Source organism: Taudactylus pleione, unplaced genomic scaffold (assembly GCF_031769625.1).
Source record: "Taudactylus pleione unplaced genomic scaffold, aTauple2 ptg000198l, whole genome shotgun sequence".
Classification (NCBI taxonomy): Eukaryota; Metazoa; Chordata; class Amphibia; order Anura; family Myobatrachidae; genus Taudactylus; species Taudactylus pleione.
In genome coordinates, this window is record NW_028284600.1 from 4,976,494 (window position 1) to 4,994,604 (window position 18,111).

The window sequence follows — 18,111 nt, forward strand, 5'->3', positions numbered from 1 at the left end:
TAAGGACTGTTGGAGGGTCAATTGTTTAGTAAAAGTAGTGGTGTTCCTACTTCCTCTCTGGGATGATGAACGACTCCCAGCAGTAGCAACAGCAGCAGCGGCAGCAGTAGGCGTAGCAATGCAGGATCCTCCAGAGGAATCCCGGATAGGAGAGTCAGTCATGCCAGTGACATGGCCTGCAGGACTACTTCCGATCCTGACTAAGGAGGAAATTGACGAGGAGGGAGTTGACGGTGTGGTTTGCAGGCGCTTGGATACAACAGGACAACGGGATTTAGGTGTCCCTGGACTGCTTACGGTCTTAGCCAAAGTTTCTGAACTTGACAGTAACTTTTTATGAACGCGCTGCAGGTGCCGTATAAGGGAGGATGTTCCTAGGTGGTTGACGTCCCTACCCCTACTTATTTCACCTTTACATATGGTACATATGGCAAGACAGTTGTTGTCCGGATTTGGATAGAAATATTGCCAGACCAAAGAGGTGGAATGTTTGGTCTTCTGCCCAGGCATGACCGTGATGGGCTTTTTCATCCCACGGACAACAACTGTCTCCCCCGGAGCCTGATTTAAACAAACCACATCACCATCAGAATCCTCCTCGCCAACTTCCTCCTCAGCGCCAGCTACACCAGTATCCTCATCCTGTTGTACTTCAACAGTGACATCTTCAATTTGCATATCAGCAAGTGGACTGTGGGTGCTTCTTTCAGCACTTGCAGGGGGCGTGCAAATGGTGGAAAGAGCCACCTCTTCCCGTCCAGTGCTGGGAAGGTCAGGCATCGCAACCACCACCACACTTGGACTCTCCTTGGGGATTTGTGATATCTTCTTAGAAAGCACAGTTCTTCGCTGTGCTTTTGCCAGCTTAACTCTTTTGATTTTTTTAGTGGGAGGAGGGCTTCCATCGTCATGTGAAGCTGAACCACTAGTCATGAACATACTAGGGATCGACCTTAGCCGTTCCTTGCCACTCCGTGTCGTAAATGGCATATTGGCAAGTTTACGTTTCTCTTCAGCTGATTTAAATGTCTTTTTCAAGGTCATTTTCCTGAACTTTGCCATTTGGGATTGTATGTGCCCTCTACTATGACATTGGGCATCGGCCTTGGCAGACGACGTTGATGGCATTTTATCGTCTATGTCATGACTAGTGGCAGCAGCTTCAGCACTAGGAGGAAGTGGTTCTTGATCTTTCTCTATTTTATTTTTATCGGAGAAAGTTTGGTCCTCCATTTATGTTATATCGATTTGATATATACGTGCGGCTAAACACAGAAAATAATTTTTTTTTTGGTTTGGACTGGAGTGTACTTTGGGGGTTACAGCACCCTTTAACGGTCAAGCCAGCCGGCCCTTTACTTATGACACAGGCGCACTCTTGGCACTACTTTGTTGATGCACGTGCGGCTACTGCGCACACAATTCACAAACACAGAAAATAATTTTTTTTTTGGTTTGGACTGGAGTGTACTTTCGGGGGTTACAGCACCCTTAACAGTCAAGCCAGCCGGCCCTTTACTTATGACACAGGCGCACGCTTGGCACTACTTTGTTGATGCACGTGCGGCTACTGCGCACACAATTCACAAACACAGAAAATAATTTTTTTTTTGGTTTGGACTGGAGTGTACTTTCGGGGGTTACAGCACCCTTAACGGTCAAGCCAGCCGGCCCTTTACTTATGACACAGGCGCACGCTTGGCACTACTTTGTTGATGCACGTGCGGCTACTGCGCACACAATTCACAAACACAGAAAATAATTTTTTTTTTGGTTTGGACTGGAGTGTACTTTCGGGGGTTACAGCACCCTTAACGGTCAAGCCAGCCGGCCCTATACTTATGACACAGGCGCACGCTTGGCACTACTTTGTTGATGCACGTGCGGCTACTGCGCACACAATTCCCAAACACAGAAAATAATTTTTTTTTTGGTTTGGACTGGAGTGTACTTTCGGGGGTTACAGCACCCTTAACGTTCAAGCCAGCCGGCCCTTTACTTATGACACAGGCGCACGCTTGGCACTACTTTGTTGAAGCACGTGCGGCTACTGCGCACACAATTCACAAACACAGAAAATAATTTTTTTTTTGGTTTGGACTGGAGTGTACTTTCGGGGGTTACAGCACCCTTAACGGTCAAGCCAGCCGGCCCTTTACTTATGACACAGGCGCACGCTTGGCACTACTTTGTTGATGCACGTGCGGCTACTGCGCACACAATTCACAAACACAGAAAATAATTTTTTTTTGGTTTGGACTGGAGTGTACTTTCGGGGGTTACAGCACCCTTTAACGGTCAAGCCAGCCGGCCCTTTACTTATGACACAGGCGCACGCTTGGCACTACTTTGTTGATGCACGTGCGGCTACTGCGCACACAATTCACAAACACAGAAAATAATTTTTTTTTTGGTTTGGACTGGAGTGTACTTTCGGGGGTTACAGCACCCTTAACGGTCAAGCCAGCCGGCCCTTTACTTATGACACAGGCGCACGCTTGGCACTACTTTGTTGATGCACGTGCGGCTACTGCGCACACAATTCACAAACACAGAAAATAATTTTTTTTTTGGTTTGGACTGGAGTGTACTTTCGGGGGTTACAGCACCCTTAACGGTCAAGCCAGCCGGCCCTTTACTTATGACACAGGCGCACGCTTGGCACTACTTTGTTGATGCACGTGCGGCTACTGCGCACACAATTCACAAACACAGAAAATAATTTTTTTTTTGGTTTGGACTGGAGTGTACTTTCGGGGGTTACAGCACCCTTAACGGTCAAGCCAGCCGGCCCTTTACTTATGACACAGGCGCACGCTTGGCACTACTTTGTTGATGCACGTGCGGCTACTGCGCACACAATTCACAAACACAGAAAATAATTTTTTTTTTGGTTTGGACTGGAGTGTACTTTCGGGGGTTACAGCACCCTTAACGGTCAAGCCAGCCGGCCCTTTACTTATGACACAGGCGCACGCTTGGCACTACTTTGTTGATGCACGTGCGGCTACTGCGCACACAATTCACAAACACAGAAAATAATTTTTTTTTTGGTTTGGACTGGAGTGTACTTTCGGGGGTTACAGCACCCTTAACGGTCAAGCCAGCCGGCCCTTTACTTATGACACAGGCGCACGCTTGGCACTACTTTGTTGATGCACGTGCGGCTACTGCGCACACAATTCACAAACACAGAAAATAATTTTTTTTTTGGTTTGGACTGGAGTGTACTTTCGGGGGTTACAGCACCCTTAACGGTCAAGCCAGCCGGCCCTTTACTTATGACACAGGCGCACGCTTGGCACTACTTTGTTGATGCACGTGCGGCTACTGCGCACACAATTCACAAACACAGAAAATAATTTTTTTTTTGGTTTGGACTGGAGTGTACTTTCGGGGGTTACAGCACCCTTAACGGTCAAGCCAGCCGGCCCTTTACTTATGACACAGGCGCACGCTTGGCACTACTTTGTTGATGCACGTGCGGCTACTGCGCACACAATTCACAAACACAGAAAATAATTTTTTTTTTGGTTTGGACTGGAGTGTACTTTCGGGGGTTACAGCACCCTTAACGGTCAAGCCAGCCGGCCCTTTACTTATGACACAGGCGCACGCTTGGCACTACTTTGTTGATGCACGTGCGGCTACTGCGCACACAATTCCCAAACACAGAAAATAATTTTTTTTTTGGTTTGGACTGGAGTGTACTTTCGGGGGTTACAGCACCCTTAACAGTCAAGCCAGCCGGCCCTTTACTTATGACACAGGCGCACGCTTGGCACTACTTTGTTGATGCACGTGCGGCTACTGCGCACACAATTCACAAACACAGAAAATAATTTTTTTTTGGTTTGGACTGGAGTGTACTTTCGGGGGTTACAGCACCCTTTAACGGTCAAGCCAGCCGGCCCTTTACTTATGACACAGGCGCACGCTTGGCACTACTTTGTTGATGCACGTGCGGCTACTGCGCACACAATTCACAAACACAGAAAATATATTATTTTTTTAGCACTTGGGGGGAGCACCCCTGATGGACAGAGCACCCCCTGGACAACACTACAGCACTCCTTTAGGACTGGGACACTGCACAGGACTTTGGAGTGGACACAGCCCCTATGGAGAACTGACTGCACAACACAGTCCAGCCAGCCCCTATGGACTTTGAAGTAGTGGACACAGCCCCTATTAACAACAGCAGCACAGCACAACACAGCCAGCCCCTATGGACTTTGAAGTAGTGGACAACAGCAGCACTACACTACACTACACTACACAGCCCTAACTCCCACCCTCCCTCTTCACTGTCCACAGCCGAGTGAGAAAATGGCGCCGACGCGGGTACCTTATATAGGATCCAAAACCCGCGAGACTCGGAAGGCGGGATGATGACGTTTTGCCTCGATTTCAGATCCGAGTCAGGCGGGAAAAGTCGAGCCTGACTCGGATCAGACTCGGATCGGGGGGGGTTCGGGGGGGTTCGGATTTCAGAAATCCGAACCCGCTCACCCCTATAATAAACTGATATTATTTACAGCTGGGATTGGGCAATAAGAGCTTGTACAATACTGTGTAATAATACGTACCCCAGTCCGATAGCAAGCAGGTGAGAGAGCAGTAACGAAGGAAGGAAAACCTTTAGAAATTCAGCTGAGAAAATTCCGCCCTTTTTCATAACGCTGGTGTTCCTCATACTGAGAGCCGAGCTGCGCTTTGGATGCCTGAAGGCAAATTCCCTTTATGGGAAAGATAGAGAGTACAAAAAAATAAAACAGGGATAAAACACATAAAGAGAAATGAAATCCCGATGTAATGTACACCTGTCATTGCCCCCATCGCCGCTATGCCCCTCTATCTCAGCGATTAGAAATATTGGATGCCTGGCACGTATAGCCACAGCTACATTTCTATAACTCTATGTACTCCAATGTAACCCGCATTTACGGACTGAGGGCCTGATTCAGAGATGGTTGATAATGCAGCCGCGCTCGCCGGCGCTCTCGCAATAGCGGTTGCGGGAATATGCAAATACTAATCTCAGCCTTCCCCTTGTGCTCCATGGTGCGACACAGTGCATGAGCGGTGAGATGCCCACTTTCCGGCTGCGCGGTCTGTGCATTTGCGATGGTGATTGTCAATGCTCCAATATCAACATAACATCGGTCGCGCCACTTGCAAACACTAACGCCTTCGGACACTTGGGTACACCTGTCTGCAGTAAGGGTTTCCCAGACTTTTCACGCATGCGCAGTAGCAAAATATCACTCAACTGCATAACGTCAGCAGCGCCTCCATCTCTGAATGAAGCCCTGAGACCAATAGTGTAACTACAAAGGTCCCTGCCTTACTATGTATGTGCTGGCATAATAATATCATTGTTGAGGCTACACAAATGACAATTCATTAACAAAGGTCTGCCAGCGAGCTAACCAGCATCATACAGCTGGCAAATCACCAACATCCATTTATAGGTTACGCTAATCTGCATGTCGTTATGACAGTCAAATTGCCGTGAATCAGTTCTTTGATTTATGTGTCAGTCACACCTTCCCTGCCCAGAATAATCTCATTTCTATATATTTACTGCATCCCTTCTTATACTATTGAATGTTGGATTGAGAAACTGGTGGCACAAGACCTTCGTACATCCCATGTTTGGGCAGAAGGCATGGCACGGGAGAGGACCCCTCCATTCAGGCTGCTTTAGGTGGTTAATTCCATATTAAGAGTTTGTCCACATTGCAATTGTTCATTAATAACTGCCCTGAAATGGATGAAAAAAACGCAAAACATCTTACTTAGGTGGAATATTTTCAGGTCTGCTAGACCAGTCCCAGATCCAGTCGGAATTCTTCTTTAATAAGTTTTCCAGCTCTTTCCTACGTTCAATGTAATCCTCTTCTGACTGCGTGAGAGAGATCATGTAAATAAACATAAAGGCCCATAGGATCACTAACGTAGCTGCAAAGTTTGCAGGAAACAACATCAACCAATCAGCCACTAGCTTTTATCTGCAGGTTAGACAATGAAGAGAAGTCCCTGATTGGTTGCTTTGGTTTAGCATATATATTACATTTACTGTAAATGCTTTTTTAGTCACATAAATTAAGAAAAAGAGAATTGTTTTTTGCAGTTATGTAAATTGCAGTTATGTAAATGTGTCCCCTGGCAACCAATCAGCTTCTGCCTGTCATTTTATAGACTGTGCTAGATAAATGATAAATAGCAGCTGATTGGTTGCTATGGGCAAGCAATGTCTCCATTTCATCTCCCTCGAAGGTTTGATACATCTCCCCCTGCGGAGATATTAATGGGCAGTTGTTTATCCATCTATGTGGCATTGCCCTGTGCTGCGTCACTGACATTCCCAACTAATGAAGAGCTGGAATCTCATACTCTTCAATCAGCAGACCGTGCAGGAACCCACATAGAGAAGTGTCTATTTTGAGATTTGAGGGGAAACAAGAGGCCACTTCACTTCCTCCTTGAGAAAATAAGTCTATGAACAGAGAGAGTCAAGTGTAGATTCTATATTAAATCCTCCTGTACAAGATTAGAGAGCTGGAGAAGGAGACAGCAGAAATAGAGGGAGAGTGGGTACTGTGATGGGTACACAAAAATGTGCGTGAGCACCTATTTCCTCCATTTATAACATGGCAATATACACTACAAACATGCATATATTATAAATATACTTTCAGGCAGGAACCAATGATTATTATCCCAATGATCACCATTTTTCAGTTGTATTATTTTTGGTGATTTTATTTTTTCCCCCAGGTTTACTTTAACTATTCCGCAAGCGCAGGACAATAAACACTCAGCTAATCGTTTTAGTGGAGCCTGAAGACCCACAGTTACCATATTGCCAAAACCTTGGGCACTTATTTTTTTTTAATTATTAGCATGTATTTATGAAGTTCCAAAATCTTCTGCACAGAGGCCCTGATTCAGACCCGCTCGCAAGCGCATAGAGCTCGCAAGCGGGTCGATGGTGTGCCAGTGCACTGTGCGTGCGCGAGCCCCGGAGCGAGCACAAAAAGCACTCGCTCTGTCGCTCGCATCCAAAAGGGGCGGCTGTCGATGTTGAGCGACAGCTTGCCCCGTTTGGAGGGCGGGGAGGTGGAGTGGCTGGGCAAACGGAGGCGTTCGCGTTGTGGGCGGCCCTACTGACATCACTCGTGATGTCAGTAGGTGGACTTCCTGCTCTATTAGAGCAGGAAGTCCACTGGGGCTTGCGGCCACGAGACCCTACCACAAGGGTCTCATCGCAAGCCCGATGGTCGCGATGGTCTTGATCATCGCGACCATCACCTGGCCGCTCGCATAAGCTGTGGGTAGTAACCCACAGCTATGCGAGCGGCCAAGAGGCCGCAACTAAAAAAACAAGCGCCCGCCCTGATTCAGAGCGAGCGCTCGCTTTTTGCGAGCGCCTCTGAATCAGGGCCAGAGTTAGCAACGTACAAAACACTAACAGATACATGATGTTAACATTTAGATAACCATGAAACAGTTAGCCCTACTGAAAGCGCTTACATTCTATAATATGTTCATTATTCATATTAGTCTTGTCACCTTAAGCACAGATTGTGTATCACAAATGTTCAATAGTCCTTCAGCTATCAGGGTGATATGGGGCTTCATTCAGACCCGCTCGTAAGCGGCCGCTCGTTCGTTCCAAGCGATGTTCGCACAACTGCGTACGGATTGTAATACGCATGCGCGAACCAGTCAGTGCGGCCGAAAATCGTGTGCTCGCTAAATAGCGAATGCCTGCTAATTTGAGTGACAGGAGGAGGCATATGTGGGTGGTAACAGGGGAAGGTGCTTGAAAACGGGGAGTGGAGATCAGAACACAGGCGTGCTTAAAGGTCAAAACGGGCGTTTTATGGGTGTGCATAATTAATAAAGCAGCGTCAGCGACCACGTCACTTGGTTGTTTTATAGTCAGAACTGCTCGCATGATTGCGGTAGGAAAAACCAACCACAAGAATAGCGAGCAGTTCATACACTGTTCGATGTACTCGATTAATCTATTAAATAGCGGACATGACGTATGATGCGAGCGGCCAGGGGGCGTCTTTTTCAAAAATACAAACGCATGTTTTGTTCGCTCGTTCAGACATAGAGGCCTGAACAGACCGCAAAGAGCGAACGATTCATTTAAATAGCCACCCCCTTTTTCTGAACGAGCGAGCGCAAATAGCGTCCGGCTCTGAATCAGACCCATGAGCCATTATTCTGTAGTATGAAGATGCAGTATTTTGCTAATGACAGGCTTATATACAGCTACGGTGCTATGTGGCAATCAATCAGATATTTGCTTAAATACAAATAAATACATTTCTGATTAAATAAGTGTTCAATTGCTTTATTTCTCCAGTATTTTGTGTAGCTGTACTTTGAAGATCCTTTATTAATATATGTGGGTATCTATTAAGTTACTGCCAGTGCAATGTATGAAAGATACATGGGATAATGCAGTTGCTCATAGCAACCAATATCTACTGTAGCTATCATTTATCAGGTACATTCTATAAAATGATAGCTATAAGCTGATTGGTTGCTCCTCCACCTGTCCTGTAATGGTGCGTACACACTAGATGGGCAGTGGTCGGGGGAACAGGGGTAAATTACCCCACATGGGGTAAAACTGAAATTCCTGGGGGTAATGGATGCAGGGCTGGAGGTACATGTGAACCGGGTGTGCCGCTGCACCCAGCGCCAGTGACCTCCAGCCTGGCGCCGCAAGGAGGCTCTAAGCCAGACGCCCGCTGAGATGTTATTACCAGCAGGCGCCCCAGCTCCTTCCCTGCAGCACCGCGTTAGCCAGAGGCTGGAGTTCTCTTCTGAATTCCAGCTTCCGCCTCTCTCCATGCGCACTATGGTAGAAACGTCATGACGTCTCTCCCATAGTTCCGAGGAGCAGCCGGGCTGACAGGAAGGAGGCGGATGCGGAGCGGGGTTTAAGGTAAGTGTTTTTTTTTTTTTTGTACAAGCGGCACTACAGGGGCATAACTATGGGGGCACTGCTACAGGGACATAACTATGGGGGTACTGCTACAGGGACATAACTATGGGGGTACTGCTACAGGGACATAACTATGGGGGTACTGCTACAGGGGCATAACCATGGGGGCACTGCTACAGGGGCATAACCATGGGGGCACTGCTACAGGGGCATAACTATGAGGGCACTACTACAGGGGCATAACTATGGGGGCATTGCTACAGGGGCATAACTATGAGGGCACTACTACAGGGGCATAACTATGGGGGCACTGCTACAGTGGCATAACTATGGCACTGCTACAGGGGCATAACTATGGGGGCACTGCTACAGTGGCATAACTATGGCACTGCTATAGGGGCATAACTATGGCACTGCTACAGGCGCATAACTATGGGTGTACTGCTACAGGGGCATAACTATGAGGGCACTGCCACAGGGGCATAACCATGGGGGCACTGCTACAGGGGCATAACTATGAAGGCACTACTACAGGGGCATAACTATGGGGGCACTGCTACAGTGGCATAACTATGGCACTGCTACAGGGGCATAACTATGGGGGCACTGCTACAGTGGCATAACTATGGCACTGCTATAGGGGCATAACTATGGCACTGCTACAGGTGCATAACTATGGGGGTACTGCTACAGGGGCATAACTATGAGGGCACTACTACAGGGGCATAACTATGGGGGCACTGCTACAGGGGCATAACTATGGCACTGCTACAGGGGCATAACTATGGGGGTACTGCTACAGGGGCATAACTATGGCACTGCTACAGGGGCATAACTATGAGGGCACTGCTACAGGGGCATAACTATGGGGGCATTGCTACAGGGGCATAACTATGGGGGCACTACTACAGGGGCATTATATGGGGGCACTACTATAGGATTTCCTTCCTTTCAAATCAAGGGGGTAACGTCGGCATATCTAAATATATTTTGGGGTAAAAGGTAAAAAAGTTCCCTGAACCCTGTGATAGAGGAACAACCGTACAATTATGACATTGTAATTGTACAATCGTTCATCTTCCTGTGCAGTGGGATACTGTGCCTGCACTGAATGATATGTCGTTCAGTGCAGGCACCCTCTCTCATCCCCGAACATGCCCAACCTGTCGTTATCGGCAGGTTGGCCTGCATGTTCAGGTGATCATAGATGTGAAAATCGACCAGTGGGAGTGCGCACCGCTGATCGTTTTCTACATTTTACTGGACGATTTATGAGCGATTGAACGATAACAATGTCGTAATCGTTCACTCACTCACTTTAATCGTCTAGTGTGTACTCACCTTTAGGAAGGTTTGACACTTCTCCCCCATAGAAAGGTTCTATTACTGTATATAGAATATACAAGCTGAAGGCCAAGTTTTTGAAACAAGTCCTAGAAATTCAAGGTGTCCTGAGTTTAAATCCCAGTCATGTGGAGCTTGTATATGTTCCATGTGTCTGCGTGGGTTTCCTTCATGTGATCCGGGTTCCGCCCACACTCCAAAAACCCTACAGTTACCGCAAACAAGGGGATGTAGTTTATATCCTGACTGTCGGGATAAAAGCGCTCAGAATGCCGGCACCAAAATCCCAACACCAGTCAGAATCCAGGTGCAAGCATCCTGACGGTAAGTATTGGGGTTAGGGTTAGGCAACAGGGAGAGGGTTAGGGTTAGACGGTTAGGTTTAGGCTTCAGGGGGGAGGGTTCTGGTTAGGCTGCATGGAGGGAGGGTTAGGATACTTACCTGCAAATGTCGGTATCCTAACCCTGTCGGGATGCCGGCATCAGGATTTTGGCCGCCTTGATCCTGAGCACCGGCATCCCGTACCTAACCCCAAACAGGACATTAAAAAGTTACAAGTGGATCCCAAGCCTCAGTGGGCAATTCAGGTATTCTCCATTTGTGTATCACCAATATGGGCTATATATATATATGTATGTGACAGAGCATTGACAGTCTAAAATCTGTACTCTATATAAATGATATCAAGTATGAGATACAACAATAAATAATAATATACAGTGTAAAATACCTGAGAACTGCTTTTCTCTTTGCTGCCATGAGTATCGCTGTCACTCAGTCTTTGAATGCTCTGCGGAGTTTGAGATCGCGGTGGACTGTGAAAGGGAAGAAAGACATACAAATAGCAACAAAGAATGAAGTATTGTATGACTTTATTATTCCAGGGTGCACCTCCTTTCAGAACATTACAAAATATGTGAGTGATGTGGTTATTATAAGGAAGGACCTTCTAAATATTATTTATACTTCTATCAGTGCGGGTATTTCTGGCTCTTTCTAAAGGCAAGAAAGAGACAGAAGACAAAAGGTTATAACAGGAGCTGGCACTGTGCACAGAATAAGCGCAAGGAGATCAATACATTCCGGAAGACTTTTCATTTTAAAGTAAACCGAAAAAAAAAATCTTTATATGAAGATTAAAAGCAAATTCCACCGAAAATTCCAACAACCCTTCAAAGTCATACATCCATGAACTTCTCATACCCATCATCCTGCTGAACAGGTGAGCAGCCTGCATAGAGAGATGCAATGAGGGATTCCCTGAATCGACAGATACACTGAGTGAACGGTTCCTTAAGAGAATCCACCAATCTGTATAGCACATTATTGTTACCAATGAGACTGCAAACCTCACTCAGTTTTACAATTCAGCATTGCCCCAGAATAGAGGATCGTAGACAAATCCGGGAGGGGGGCCTACCTACTCTGTTGGAAGTGTGAGAAGACTTTCCCGAAACTCGGGAGTCTCCCCTACATTCCAGGAAAGTAGGCAAATATCCTGGTACGTGAAATGTAGTATGCAATTACCGTCTTATAGTATGCTTACCAGCAATAACTACAAATCAAGATACAGAAACCAGCCCTCCTGTAGTTAGGATTAGTATTTTTGTCACAAAGGAATTGGTTTAAAGTAGCAGATTAAGAATAATGATGTGTGGTCCTAATTACTTGTCTAGGTCACTCTGGGCCTTATTCAATAATGGATGCCGCTGCGTCAGCTCTAAGGCCCTTCGCCAGACTCTCGGCTGTGACAATATACAAATGCTAGTTTCAGCTTTCCCCTTGTGCAGTAGCGTGCGCCAAAGTTTGCAAGCCCTGAGACGCCCGTTTTCTACGGCCCTGTATGCAGTAACACCACTGGTGGAACTAGACAGTCTATCATCAGCGCACCATCGCGCCGAGCATTGACAGGTCGGGACACTCCCATAACACTCCCATGTGACAGATTTTTTTGCGAACCCTTCAGGACACCTCCCAGTGACGAGTTGTAAGACTTCTTGAACGTCATGCAGCTTCAATAAACAGGGATATCTGTCACTGTGGTATAATGATCATTTACCTCTAAATCCTATATCATAGACCAGTAATTCCAGTAGCTACTGTGTGATACACGTACCTATCGCAGTGGGAGCTCTCCCTGGAACTACTTCTTCCAGACTCATGCTGGGCGTCCAACAGTATCTTTTCCATATCACCGTTGTAATTGGAGACTGAGGCGGGGACTTGCTCTTGGCCCACAAGTGGCGCCATGCTGCCACCATTACCATTGTTGGTAAAATGCAACTCTACCCAGGAACCTGCTGGCCGGAAGAGAGGGCATTGTTAAAGTTGAATATAAAACAAAACAATAACATTATTCTGAATATTGCACAAAACAAAGTAGTTGAATCAAATATAAACATACAGCAGTTTCTTAAAGTGTCAGCCTACCCGTCGTCTACACATGATGGAAACAGCCATTTTGTATGCTTAACCAATGCTTATTCAAATGCAGCCTATTAACCTGTGACATCACTGAGGCAAAACACGCTTAGGATGCGCTTTCCACTGTGTCCCACTTTTCCCAACATAATCCTCCTTTTTGCGGTAGTCCATTTGATAGTCTTTACTGTTCATTCTTCACTGTATTGTGTTCTGCTATGCCTAAATAAAATGTTCTCTCTTTTTTTTACCATAACTGAAACTCCTGAAGGCAAATTATCAGACAAGTAGGAGTAGATACATTTTCAAAACTGCTGTGTCAAATTTCTACTGGTAGAATTTGTCCGTAACTGTTCCCACTCCTTCCCCAGGCTCACCACACCGCAGAATGAATCAACCATTGTCATCCCAGATTTAGATTATTTATTTAGCAAAATGCCAATTGAGATCCCTGCGTGAGATCCCAGGGGGCAGTTTCAAATGGTCGCTTTGTGTCATCATCGCCCCACCCAGGTAGGATGTGGGAGGGAGTCTTCCGGATGGTCCAGGAGAGTTGGCGTAGCGAACAGGGCCAGATTTGAGGGCTACATGGACCTGGAGCAGAAAATTATCAAGGGCCTATTATGAAAAGCAGGGAGGTGTTACCATTGCTGTGTGGGTGTGGCCAATGCCATGTGGACGTGTACACCCCTATTCTCTTAGCCCCATGCCTCCCTAAATATGTAAGAGATAAAAAAGCTTAATTTTGTGTTAAATAGAAATACAATTTTACTACTTATGATTTATGGCAGATGGCCAGTCAACAACACGCTGTCATGACTGTGGCTCCATCCGCCCCATTATTAAACTGGCCCTGGTGGCGAGTATGACATATTGAAGAGGAGTACTTAAACTTTTAAAAAGTGCATGATATTCACATTCTGTCAATAGGAGATGATGGGAATTGTAGTGCTCCAAGTTCCTCAGCTTGAGACAACTCAAGCTGGTGGAACTCAGCAAAAAAGTTTCCCTGTACTTTGTTGAATGTTGGCAAGCAGAAGTTGGCAGGTAGTTTGAGGAATACCGGTACACACAGCCCACACAACGACTGCGTTACACCATGCGCAGGATGCAAGTAAACGTTAAGTGCAAAACAATAACAGACGGTGACCCTAAAAGGTTACTTAGGTTCAAGCTTCAGGACAAGCATCGCCAGTTTTATTATTAACCAATACGATATTTACCTGGAACAAAAAGAACATGGGTCACGTCACCAGAGCACATACTTTATGTTATCACGGCCATCTTTCCACTCAGGGTGAATGTATATTGTACTCTATGTGGAAATCAAGTGACTGGCAGTCACACGGCACTTGTTTTCACCTCACACTGGAGGCAAGGGAACAAAAGTTCAGTTAAAAATAGCTATAATACAATATGATCTGTTACTAGAAAGGTGCCGCCACACAACAACAACAGATCTAGAAATAATTAACTCATTAGCTAATGAAAGAGATTGTAGTGTTTGCCTGATCCATTGTTGGAGGCAGTGTCCTGTGTACGTGTTTGTGTGGCAGAATTTAGATTACGAGCTGCCCTGGGGACAGGGACTGACGTAAACAGTTAAACATTCCCTGTAAAGTGCTGCATAATTAAACAGTTAAACATTCCCTGTAAAGTGCTGCATAATATGTTGTCGTTATATCATATCTCCCCTCTGTCCTGACTTATGTGGGTAAGGGACTGTCCTGACTAGACTGGTAGGGAAGTAGTTTCTGTTCTCCTTAGAGAGTACTTGAGGACGGGTGCACAGGTGTTTTCAGAGGCCATCTAATTTGGGTAGTGACCCGATTCTCACAGCGGGAATGGGAATAGATTTCCTGTCAGCATGAATCCTGGCACATTGCTGTATTGTTGTGTATTTGTAATTATATAAATAATCCATGTAAAGATTATTTAACTGGTAACATGTAGGGGTATACTATACAGTTTTAATATCTAATATAAAACATGATGCCTTTGTTAATACAATGCGGCCCTGCATTTGTATTGACTTTTGGACATCATAAGCCAGTTTGCCATTATGTTGAATTGCAGATAGGATACAATTCTCTTTGGATAGAAATACCTCTTCATTATATGAAGTGGAGTAAGATTATTGCATAGTAAACATGCAGGGGAACCACTGGCTGGGAGACGATCCTAGATACATCAATGTTATATAATAACAACTGGTAATAATGAATATATTGGCAATCAGATTTGTTTACACTAAGGAAGCACAGCGAGAGCCAACTCTAGTATTTCCTTGTTTACAGCAGCTGCTATTCAGGTATCAGGCTATTATACATATACTATTTATGAATAAAATATACTGCGTACTAGAGATCAAAGCTATGACATCCGTCCAGGTGTTTTGTCAAGGAAAGTGCACTAGTAGCGCTATCCGGTCAGATTGTTGACAGTCACGATGTCGACACCATATTGTCGACAGGTTTTGACTGTCGACAGAGAGAATACCGTTATGGACATAAGGTCGGAAAAGTCAACATGGTTAAAATGCCGACATATTCATAATGTCGCCATTTAACATGTCAACACCAGAATGCCGACAGTACATGTTTGGGTTATCTTTAGGGTTAGGGTTTGCTAAACTATGAAAAAAGTTGCCTTCCACATAGCATTGCATTCATACTTCTTGGACCTTTTCCTCTGTCCACATTGTCCACATCCTCATGCCCCCCCCCCCCCCATTCTGTGAGCATTGACGCGATTCATCACACAGCAAGAGCAAGGTCAGACTGTAATGCCTGAATGGGTTAGGTATATGTCGACACTCATATTTTTCGACATGTGGATGCCAACATGGTCATAATGTCGATATTTACCATGTTCAGTTGACATTCCCTGTAGACAGTGATGAAATGTCAACATGATAGAATGTCAACATGTCGTCCCTGGCGGCTCAGCGGTCACTTTCCTGTTCCCTATGGCTGCATCTTCCGGGTCCCGGCAGTCATGTGAGTCTCACTTCTAGCATAGGCGCCCTGGTGCACACAATGCCAACGGTCAAAATCCTAGCGCCACAATCAACAGCTGTCACCACCCCGTCTCCAGAAAACCGACGGTAAGTATTAGGGTTAGGTTTAAGGTTAGGAGTTAGGGTTAGGCACTAGGGGGAGGCTTAGGTTGTGGGAAGGGGGGTTAGAGTCAGGCTGCAGGGGAGGGGGAGTTAAGGTTTGGCTGCGGGAAAGGTGGGTTAGGGGAAGAGTTAGGATACTTACCTGCATGCATCAGGATTTCCACCGCCGGGATTACGCTGCCAGGATTCTGATCGCTGGCATTGTGTGCGCCGGGATCGCATACCCAATGTGTGTTTCGGTGCTTATACTGGCCATATGCCTAGCCTAATCCCTAACCCTCCCTCCATTGTCTAACCCTAACCTTCCCCACTCTGGAGCACAGGGTCGGATTAAGGCTTGTGGGGGCGCCAGGTCAACTAAATTGCGGGGGCCCCTTCAAGCCACACGGAGCTTCCCCCCTTCCCCCTAAGCCTTCTGCCCTCCCGCCCCCAAAGCATCCACCGCTGACTTACCTGAGTGCCGGCGTGCAGGCATGACCTCCTCCTGGCAGAGCTGCTTAATGTGTCACGTGGCTCCGGTGAGTAGATTCGGGAGCCGCTCTGCGCTGTATGCAACGGCACTGACTCTGCCGCTGCATACATTAATAGCGAATCGCGGCAGTGAGCCTCAATCTGGGAACAGGTCACCAGATACCCGTTTTTGGCAGGGTCACACTGACGCTGTGTGGGGGCCCCTCCGTGTGTGGGGGCCCAGGGACGATCTCCCCTGTCGTCCCCCCCTTAATCCGGCCCTGCTGTAGCATAACCCTAACCCACCCTTAGCGCATAACCCTATTCCTCCTGTCCTGCAGCCTAACCCTAATGTCAATATTCTGACAATGTCGGCATTTCACATGTTGCCTGTCATCTTTTTAGCCATGTTGGCATCATAACTGTGCACATTATGAATGTCATTGTCGACCTAATGACTACACCCCTGGATTACCTACAGAGCGCTTCTCACCCCATGCATTTCAGTGCCAAATTGCTGAGGGGAAAAGTAAAACGTAATGATTAGTCTTAACTATAATGTGACATATAAATAAACTATAATAAACTAGTAACTGTTGTTCCCTCTTATCTTTTATGACTTTATGTGGCATTTCATTTATATGTTTAGTTTCCCTGTGAAGGAATAAGAATTCTAATAACTAATGTTTGACAAGATAAAACAGTAACACAAGTATTTCATGCAAGTAAATAAAAGGAAATAAGTTCAGATGAAAAAAAGAGACCTATGGGGGCGGGCGGCTCCATTCCTGTCACCGGTCATGGAAAAGGAATATAAACAGAACAAAATGTGGGTGAGAAGTATTTGCAGATGGTTTTCTAATCTTTCACTCACCACACAGTAAATAACAATTATACATTACAATGGTACATACAAGGCATTTAAAGGGACACTGCTAGGCAACAGATTCTAATTAGAAACCGATTTGTGAATAGCATGGAGGCAAATAAAGGTCAAACTCGTCTCAAAGAGAATGTCAGGTCAGTTGTATTGAGTTCTACCTTTTCAGGGCTCTTCATCGCTTGCTCACTCGCTGGTATTAAGTATCAAATTAATAGCATACTTACCAACTCTTCCTAATTGTCAGGGAGACTCCCTGAAATAGTAGCAATCTCCCTGACTCCCTGAAGAGTCTACCAATATCCCTGATTGCACCTTACCCCCATTATGTAACTGTTATACACTTGGGGGGGGGGGGAATCAGAGCTATATGCATTCAAATGGGATTATCAGTGCCATTTCCCTGCATTGGTTATGAGGCACAAAGATCCCTATGGCTAAATGCATTTTCATATAAGGTTTCTCATGCCCACTTATGTGGAAGTAAACTACTGACCTTGTAAAACACAATACATGAGCAAGCCCTGAAGAGTATCAGTGTGTTTTCATCAACAAAAAGATTTTACTAACTGCTTTGGGGGATCGTCTACATTTGGATGTAAATCAGTTTTATGACATGCCCCTCAGATGTAACAGTACATGTCCAATTTACCGCCGCGCTCATACTGTAGGTGCTGCTTTCACAATCTCCCTGAAATGCTTTTTCAAAAGTAGGTAATTATGATTAATAGTGCAATCATGATGTTATTGTGTTGTGATTTTTTTAAACTGCAAGTTTTGTGCCTCTTGAACATGAAGCTGAAAGTAATTCAGTGGCTTTTCCTGGAGGATGAACTAAAACTTAGCTAACCCTTTGCAAAATTGCACAATGCCGCAAATCACAGGATTATGAGGAGAGGGTGTGGGGCGAAAATGACACT

General features: G+C 45.8%; 1 protein-coding gene across 2 annotated transcripts in view; it reads right to left on the bottom strand.

Annotated features, from left to right (window-relative positions):
* The window catches only part of BNIP3 (BCL2 interacting protein 3), a 53,999-nt gene that overhangs the window by 26,047 nt on the left and 9,841 nt on the right, over positions 1–18,111 (bottom strand). The window contains exons 2-5 of one of the 2 annotated variants that reach the window (XM_088476874.1): positions 12,436–12,616; positions 11,050–11,134; positions 5,802–5,908; positions 4,590–4,739 (exon numbers count right to left, since the gene is read on the bottom strand). In XM_088476874.1, coding sequence (XP_088333000.1) covers positions 4,590–4,739; positions 5,802–5,908; positions 11,050–11,134; positions 12,436–12,616 — 523 coding nt within the window. Of the gene's footprint in view, positions 1–4,589; positions 4,740–5,801; positions 5,909–11,049; positions 11,135–12,435; positions 12,620–18,111 lie in introns of both variants that reach the window. The other variant, XM_088476873.1, reaches the window with a different exon arrangement.